Genomic DNA, 9,257 nt, shown 5'->3' with positions numbered 1-9,257 from the left:
AATCTTTCCAAAGGGCAAATTCTAAATATTCGGAAGGCACAAGACATTTTTTTTCTTCTTCTTTTCTTTAATTTTCAGACCATGCTACAAGGCATGTGGGATCTTAGTTTCCCGACAAGGGATTGACCCCATGCCTCCTGCATTGGTGGCATAGAGTCTTAACCTCTGGGCAGCCAGCAATGTCCCACAATTACTGTTCTTAATATTTGAGTCATGTAACTTTGGGCAGGTCATCTGAACGTCAGTTTCCTCACTCATATCATGAGAACTACTTACCTACTTAAGGTTTGTGAAGATGAAGTAAGATGCTATCATAAAGGTAACTTTCATGTAAAGAAAGCCTCTATAAATGGTAATAACCACAAATCTGGAGAAAGCTCAGGAGAGCCACTGGTCAGTCAGTTCTTAGCTGACAGCCTACTCCAACGTGCACATATCGGACCAGGAGAAATAGCTCAAATATCCCAGAATCACTTGGATTTCTATTGTCTGCCCTCTCAGGACTCAGACTTTGCACCAATACCACCCCATCAGGACCCTGGAATACAGTGCACTGTGTAGCTAGAGTTGGTGAAACAGCAAGAAGTAAAATGACTCACCTAGGTCACTCAGGCCATGGAAATACAGGTCTTGTCCACCCTAGGGGGGCAACACTTGCTGCTACCTAGGGTCTCTCCAAGTGCCTTCGGATTTGGCTCTAAAATTCCACATGAGGGAATCATCTGGACTTGGTCCTGCAGGTCCTACGGTTTAATGGGACACTCTGAGTTTGTCCTTGTGACAACTACTGACCCACCCACACTCTGGGCTTAAATTGTGATGAGGCTTTTGTTGCAAGAACATTACAAATGGAACACTGGCCCCAAGAGACTTGTCTTGGATTAAAGAATGACGTTTACTCTGGTGTACTGGAGATAAATAGAATATGCAAAGGGAGACCTTTTCCACCATGGGTGAGGACTCTTAGTTCTCCAAAGCTGAGTCTCACAGAATGGAGGATGAAATGGAAGAGCTCTCCCATGGGTTTCAAGTCCTTTGAGTGTGATCATCGCTTGTATCATATTTTACATTGTGATCACATATATATGTGTGTGTGTATACCTGCCACTTTAGGGTGAGGCAAAATGGTTGGATTTGGGCAATTTTATGTGATTAACTTATTACACAAAATAACCATTATAGCTGTTTCATGCAATATACTGTTTTCTGTCATTTAAAAAATTGCTTAAAAAATGTGATTAAAAAAAACACCTAATTCATTCCATCATCCACAAGTAGGTCAGGCCCTATTTGGAAAACAAACAGACCTGACTTAAAACGAGTCCAAGAGGGAACTTTTGGGGTTCAAGGCAATGATTCTGGGAAAATGAATGGACAAAATGAATTTTATAACAATTACAAAAAAAAAAAAAAAAACTAACACAAAGCTATATCATATATCCTGGGGTCATTACTGATTCTACCTTCTCCGTTGCTTCCCCTCCTACCCCATCCCATCCCCCGCCAAAGAACACCAGGAACACACCTGTATTTGAACAAAGTTGGATTTATTGGCTCTTTGCAACAAAGAAAGTACCCAACATAAGAATATGGCAAGAAGAATGGGGAGGGGGGGGGGGACGGGGGGGGCGTTGCTCTCAACAAGAGGACTTTAGGGAAAGAGATTGTTCAGGAATTGAGCTTGTATTAGGTGATTTGGGGCACGACTTGAGAAAGTACAGTTTAGTCCCTGTACCTTGAGAAAGGGGGCCCATTCTACGAGTAGGTATCGTACATCTGGTTACCCAGGCAGTGGGAGAAACAGAGTGGACCAAAGCTCTGACCAGGGACGAAGGATGCTGCTGTTTGGTCCAAGTCTAGACAGAATTGCTGGCATTCTCTGAGCAGTCAGACGGAGCTGGGCTCTCAGCAGTCTCTGCGGTCCCATAGACTGTCTGCTCCTCGGCCAGGATTCCCTCCGGCAGCCTCCTGTAACCCCGCTTCTGGTAGCGCCTGAAGCCCCAGGTTACCCCCAGAGCCAGAGCCACCACGCCCAGGACGGCCCCCAGGCAGGCGCCCACGACGGCCCCAGCACTGGGCTGGGACCCCCCCTGATCCCGGAGCTGGGCTGCCACGGATGGGTCGTGGATATCGGCCTGCCGCCAGCGGCTGGAGCCCTGCAGCTTCACCCAGGCCCGCTGCCCGCTGGCGTCCACCAGGACTGAGACCCCGAGGCCACTGCTGTTGCCCAGCAGGCTGGGGCGGGCCGCAAAGGGCGGCAGCCGGATCATGAGCTGCTGCGGGTTCAAGAGGAACCCGGCCCGGAGGCAGTAGAGGATCTGGCAGCCACTGCTGAGGTAAGCCGGGTGTTGGCTGTAGCCCGCAGGGCAGGTCATGGGGTGGTCCACGGTGACGCTCAGGTTAAAGACTTCCTTCAGGAATTCGGAGCCCTGGCCCCTTGCCTGGGCCGCCAAGGGGTTGCCCACCTGGCAGCTGAAGAAACCCCCGAAGGGGACCGCGTGGGCCACGCCCAGCTCCCAGTCACTGCTGACGCACACCTTGAGATCACCCAGGAGGGTCAGCGGGAAGAAGGACGAGGGGCAGGCCTGGGCTCCGGTGCGGGGGTTGGGGCGGCCGGGGCTATAGAGGCCTCCGAAGAGGAGGCCGGGCGCGGCTGTCGGGGTGGCCCCCGAGGGCGCGCACCAGGACGCATTGACGCGCACGACGCGCTGGATCTCCAAGTTGCCACACATCCTGTGGCAGCAAGTGAAGATCAGCCAGCAGCTCTGGCACTGCGGCCAGCACTGGTAGCTCCTCTCGCTCCACACCTTGACCTCGCTGCTCAGCAGGCTGGCCGTGTAGTTGGCCGGGCAGGAGGTCCGGCCGGTGAGCGGGTTCAAGATGGTGTAGGGCTTGCACAGGCGGCCGCCCTCGGGGCCCGTGATCGCCTCGCACTCCTGGAAGACGCCCCCGAAGCTGAAGTTGGCGTGCTGGCCGTTGGTGCACGAGCCGTCATCCACGTTGGCCAGCGGGTCGAAGTTGGGGGCCCAGCGCTTCACGCACCCGGGGTGCATGTTGACCTCGTAGTAGCGGCCAATGGCGCGGCTCACGGCCGCCTCCACGCGGCGCACGGCGGGCGCCGGGAGCTCGGGCAGTGCCTCGGGCTGCAGCAGCGCGGGCAGCGGCAGGCCCGAGCGGCCGATGGCCACCAGCCGGTTGGCGACGCCCTCCTGCCACTTCTGCAGGGTGAGGCCCTCGTAGAAGGGCGGCCCCCCACGGCTGTGTATCTTGGAGGCCACTGTGCCCCGCTGGTATGCCTGTACCAGCCGGCTCTCCTTGTCCCAGGAAACCGCGTCGCCCACCCCGACCTTCCGGTCGAACAAGACGGAGGCGGCAAAGGTGACGTTGAGCCTGTCCTTGTCCTCGTTGCCCACAAGCTCCCGACTCACCTGGTCCTCCTGCACCAGGGTGGCCCCCACCTCCACCTCAGTGAGGACGTGCGTGCCGTACGCGAACACGAGCATCTCCGCCAGGTACTCTGCCTCGCGGGTCTGGTTGTTCTCCAGGTGGTCGCTGAGGGTCAGCAGGCGCTGCCGGAAGTCGGGGTGGAAGTCGGGGGTCCCCCGGACCCTCACGGAGTAGATGCTGTGCCGCCGCTGCACGCGGGTGGTGATCGTCTGGTACTGCAGGCTGTGCCTCCGGACGTTCTGGCACTCCGCGGAGAACTTGCCGTTGAGGAAGGAGAGGAAGGAGAACTCCGCGTTGACCGAGGCCGCCCAGGCGTCGGTGTAGTTTACCCAGCTATCCATCAGGTCAGCGCGGGTCTGCACCACGGTCTCGCGCCGCGGCACCGCCAGCGTGCCGTCGGGGATGAGGTACTCGCCGTCCTCGGTGGTCAGGCACTGCGAGTAGGCGCGCCCGAGCACCAGCCCCAGCTCCAAGTTGCGCAGGTTGTCCCAGCCCGCCCCGGGCAGCGCCCCCAGCACAGACACGTTCAGCTGCTGCTTGCAGCCTTGGAAGCCCCAAGGCCCCCCGTCCGCCCTGCCGCCCGGCCCGGCCCAGAGCAGGACCAGCAGGGGCACCAGGCCCAGGCCAAGGGCCGGGGGCGAGCTTCGCCGGTGCAGCTTGCAGCCTCTCATCTCCTCCAGGACCCCGAGGTCGCTGAGGGGGACCGTCCCCGGCCTGGAGCTGAAATAGGCTCAGCCTCAAAGCCCGGAGGGACTCAGCCCCGCTCAGGCCCCTCCCCAAGCTGGCGGCCCCTCCCAGGAGCCTCTCCCAGAAGTCCTCCCAACAGAGGAGCAAGGCGGTCTCTTATCAGAAGCACCGAGGCGCGTGAAGCTGATTCCAGGCTTGAGGTCAGAGCTGGGTAGATTAGACCAGGGAATGGCCTGACGACCCACCAACAGTCCAGGACTCAAGAACTTCTCTCCTCCCCTTGTATCTGCGAGGAGCTCTCTAGGGCCCCCCTCCCTGAGGGGGAGCTGCTCTAAATATGCTGCTGCTGCTGCTGCTAAGTCGCTTCAGTCATGTCCGACTCTGTGCGACCCCATAGACGGCAGCCACCAGGCTCCCCCTTCCCTGGGATTCTCAAGGCAAAAACACTGGAGTGGGTTGCCATTTCCTTCTCCAATGCATGAAAGTGAAAAGTGAAAGTGAAGTCGCTCAGTCGTGCAGGACTCTTCTCGACCCCATGGACTCCATTTTAAACTCTCAACTCTCTCTGTTTTTCCTTTCTGACCTCTCTGTAGCTCAAACGGTAAAGAATCTGCCTGCAATGCAGACTAGTGTTCGATCCCTGGGTTGGGAAGTTACTCTGGAGATGGGCATGGCAGTCCACTGCGGTATTCTCGCCTGGAGAATTTCACGGACAGAGAAGCCTGGCGGGCTACACTCTGACTAACACACATGATAGTCTCTTTTTACACACTAGAAAATAGGCCCCAGAGAAGTCACATAAAGTACCAAAATCCCAGGTCCATCTGCTGCCAAAGGACAGTTTCCATCCACTGATCTTGGTTTAGGGCTTCTTCTTCCTACGCACTGTCAGGATCTTCTTTTTTGGAGGGGAAATGTGTCTGCAGAGTCACTCAGTCGTGTCCAACTCTTTGCGACCCCACAAACTGTAGCCCACCACGCTCCTCTGTCCATGGGATTTCTCAGCCAAGAACACTGGAGTGGGTTGCCATTCCCTTCTCCAGGAGATCTTCCCAACCAAGGGATCGAACCCATGTCTCCTGCATTGCAGGCAGGTTCTTTACCATCTGAGCCATCAGGGAGGAGCTCCTTCTTTATTTCAGAACAATGTTATCAATTTTCAGTATCAGAACAGCTACACTCTTGTTTGTTTGTTTGTTTGTTTTTTCTCCCAATTGATCCCTACAGAGACCACACCAAAGGAGAGAACGTTTTAAGCCAATTAAGCTGCAGCACACTCACCTAGCAGACCTCACTAGAACCTCACCCAAAAAGGGGGATTGGGTAGGGAAAGAAACTTTGAAAGATCAGCACACTGCCAGCCCACAGACTGTAGAGCACTCTCACAGCCAGAGGGGTCACCCGTGTGCCCCAACCCCAAAGAAGCAATGTACCACAATAATATAAAATTTAAAAACAGGTTTGTACATAAGCTCTTCCCGCTTTCTCCAGCAGTAACCAGTACAAAGCACAACGAGATGGCACTTTTAGACAGCAGCTTCAGACCCAGAAAAGGGTGATGAGAAGAGTTTCCTATGGCTAAATCAGTGGCAAAACATACTTTCCTTTCTTTCAAGGAGGCAGGAGAGAAAATGTGTTCGCCTCAACATAAGGGCCACAGGATCCATTCTGTGAGCCCAGGTTGGGAACAAGGTAGAGCTGGGACAAGGATTTGGTCTCAGAGGTTTCACCATCTTAAATTTGTGGGGTCACTTCTGATGAAAAAAGAGGAAGAAAAAGTTTCAACGATACTGTAAAGCTGAAACCTGGAACAGCACTTTTTTTTTTTTTTTTTGCTAACTCCTCCTGCAATCATCTTTGTGGTTTGCAGGGTACTTTTCCCAGAGCAATGAGGTTTCCCCAAATGGAGACTTTCTCTGGACTGTGAGGCTCTCAGTAAGGCAGGCCCATACCTTTTCCCTTCCGCTATGGAGAAGGTCTTTGAAAAGACCTTGATGCTGGGAAATATTGAAGGCAGGGGGAGAAGGGGACGACAGAGGATGAGATGGTTGGATGGCATCATCGACTCAATGGATGTGAGTTTGAGTAAGCTCTAGGAGTTGGTGATGGACAGGGAGGCCTGGCATGCTGCAGTCCATGGGGTCACAAAGAGCTGGACACGTCTGAGCAACTGAACTGAACTGATGGAGAAGGCAATATGCATTAAGCCGAAACGTTACCTTCCAAAACTGAAAAAGGGGTTAGACTGTTGCTTCAGAACCATGGAATTGTCTGGAACATTTTTTCAAATGGTTGTTACATCAACAACAGAAAAAGGTAATTACAAAATGTGTACATCACAGCAGGCTTTTAAAGACACTTCGAACTGTGCTCACATTCCCTTAAACTTTGTCCCCAAAGGTGTTCCGCCTCCAGCCCAGCTGGGGTCTCTGGGGAAAGGCAGAGATAGTTTGGCAAAAGGGACACAGGGGTGGGGATGGGAGAGGTGGTGAAAGGAGAGAAGCAGCAGCTGCTGCTGCTGCTAAGTCGCTTCAGTCGCGTCCAACTCTGTGCAACCCCATAGACGGCAGCCCACCAGGCTCCCCCGTCCCTGAGGCAGACTTCCAGTTAAATAAAGATCAGCCCTAGTTTGCAGGTGAGCTTCAGACAGAGTGTTCTCAGCGGAGTCGGGGTCCAGGGAGGCACCACTAGTGGCAGGGGGCGACTGGGCGCTCTACATCTCGTTGAGGTCGAGCAGCGTCTGCTCCAGCATCCTTTGCTTACAGAGGTGCTCCTCTTGGTTACATTTCACTTTCTCTTCCAAATCGTCCACTCTCTTTTCCAGCCCAGCTACCGATCTCTCAGCAAACTCAACCCCTGTCTCTGCCTCCTTGAGTTTATAGGTAGAAATCTATCTCTTCCTCATATTTGTCTCCTTTTCAAGAGTATTTCTCTTCAGCAGCTCTCAGACACTTCAGGTTCAGCTCCATCAGTCTGATTCGCTCATCCATCTCTCGTCAGTGGCAGTCTGCCAGCTCAGCTCACTCTCTGTGCATGCCAGGTCTCCCCCAATAATCCCCAGCTTCAGTTCAGTTCAGTCACTCAGTTGTTTCCGACTCCTTGAGACCTCATGGACTGCAGCACGCCAGGCCTCCCTGTCCATCACCAACTCCCGCAGTTTACTCAAACTCATGTCCATCGCGTCAGTGATGCCATCCAACCATCTCATCCTCTGTCGTCCCCTTCTCCTCCTGCCTTCAATCTCTCCCAGCATCACGGTCTTTTCCAAGGAGTCAGTTCTTCGCATCCCAAGCTTATGAGCCACCTCTTCCTACTTCATGTCTGCCTCTTCTGCAGTGTGCTTAGCATCTTTGAGTTGGATTTCCCGGAGTTCCAGTTCTTTCTTCATCTTCTAAGGCTCGGTTTTCATACCTTCATACCTCTCTGGATCTCCTCCACAGCTCTCTCAGCTTCCTCCAGCTCTTGCAGGGCAGGGGCCAGGCGCTCTTGAGCTCAGTCCAGCTCCTCTTCAACCAGCTGGATCCTAGGCTCAAGGAAGCCACCTCAGACCCCCCTGCCCTGGGCCTGCCTCTCTCGTGCACCCTCTGGAGGTGCTCAGCACTCTGGCCTGAATCACCAGCCTGCTGCTGTGGAACCTGGACCTCCTGCTTCACCGCCTCGATGGTGCTGATCCCGGCCGTGGGCCCACCCAGCTCTCGCTCGGCGCTGCAGCTGCCTCTCGGGGTCTCCTTGGTTTTTGTCTCTCCTAGGACTTTTGGTCCTAAGAAGGCTCTTGGGGAGGGCATAGGGAATCACCTGACCCAGTGTCCCTACCAGTTACACCTGTTGGCAGTGATGTGTTGGGAGCAGAGGTTTATTCACCCTACCTTGTGTGGGAGGTGCAAGACTCCCTTCCCTGAGGAATGGATACCAGCCTCACCTTCCCGAGATCTGAGTCAGAGCCCAGACTCTGTCATTTCATCAGTTGGGTGCTCCCACTGGTATGGTTTTCTCCTCCGAGTCTGCTTCCCTTGTCTGCTCCACGATGAAAGCGATACAAAGCTGTTCAGGTTCTAGCCACTGATGAAAGATGCCCAGCACATTTTCTGGCACAAAATAGGGTGTTCACTCAGTGGAATGAGTTCAGAGGCTGGCTCAAGGTCTGCGTTTTTGAGTTGGTGTGAATCCAAAGCCTAGTGCCCCGTCTACCCCCATGGGGTTCCCTCCCATCTCTTTGTGTGCTTATGTGTGCATTTCTTTGATCCAGAAGTGTCACCGGTTTATCATAAGATAATTTGGGAGGGACGATTTGCTAGGGAGAAGACTGTTCTCAGAGTAAGCAGTAAAGCTCTCCCCCAGCTCTGAGTGTATCTTCCTGTGACAAGGACAAGTCCTCAGGCTGCTTTCCCACTTTCTGGACTTGTGACTTAGGAACAAGCACCTCATGTCATAAATTCAAAAGAAGCTGGGTATTTACCATGCTGGGTGACAGCTCTTACATTTGATAGCAGTGGAGCCGAGAAAAGATAGACCTGCTTCGGTGGAATGGTAGCTGAGCACCTGCCAGTGGGCTCAGATGCCAGCAGGAGGAAAGCAAGGAAAACTGTGAGGATGTTTTCTTACCAGCCTGGGCAGCACTGGCTGAGACTCGGGGGTTAAAAGGGTCTACGGGTGCCCAGCACTGCCATCCCCCAATTGTCCCAAGGCAGCGCAAGGAAGATACAGGCAGGACAGTCTTGACTCAGATGCCATTGCCCTGTGGGACCTTAGACAAAAATGTGACTTCCTGTAAAACAGGAACAAATAGGACTTTTCTAGCTATTCACTTTTAAGTAAAAGTGAAAGTTGCTCAGTCGTAGTCTGACTCTTTGTGACCCCATGGACTATACAGTCCCTGGAATTTTCCAGGCCAGAATACGGGAGTGGGTAGCCTTTCCCTTCTCCAGGGGATTGTCCCAACCCAGGGATCAAACCCCGGTTGCCCACACTGCGGAGGATTCTTTACCATCTGAGCCACCAGGGAAGCCCAAGAATACTGGAGTGGGTAGCCTATCCCTTCTCCAACGGATCTTCCCGACCCAGGACTCTAACCCGGGTCTCCTGCATTGCAGGCAGATTCTTTACCAATTGAGCTATCAGGGAAA

General features: G+C 53.8%; 1 protein-coding gene and 1 pseudogene across 1 annotated transcript; both read right to left on the bottom strand.

The window, feature by feature from the left end:
- Nucleotides 1-1,856: 1,856 nt before the first annotated feature.
- LOC133261133 (macrophage-expressed gene 1 protein-like) lies at nt 1,857-4,118 on the bottom strand. The gene has a single exon (XM_061439683.1). The coding sequence runs from the start codon at nt 4,116-4,118 to the stop codon at nt 1,857-1,859; it is 2,262 nt and encodes a 753-aa protein (XP_061295667.1).
- Nucleotides 4,119-6,847: 2,729 nt separating this feature from the next.
- LOC133261131 (tropomyosin alpha-3 chain-like) lies at nt 6,848-7,919 on the bottom strand (annotated as a pseudogene).
- Between the last annotated feature and the right edge of the window lie 1,338 nt (nt 7,920-9,257).

The sequence above is a fragment of the Bos javanicus genome, chromosome 15 (genome assembly GCF_032452875.1).
Source record: "Bos javanicus breed banteng chromosome 15, ARS-OSU_banteng_1.0, whole genome shotgun sequence".
Taxonomy (NCBI): Eukaryota; Metazoa; Chordata; class Mammalia; order Artiodactyla; family Bovidae; genus Bos; species Bos javanicus.
The sequence above is the reverse complement of the archived record's forward strand: the minus strand, read 5'-3'. Positions and strand labels throughout refer to the sequence as shown.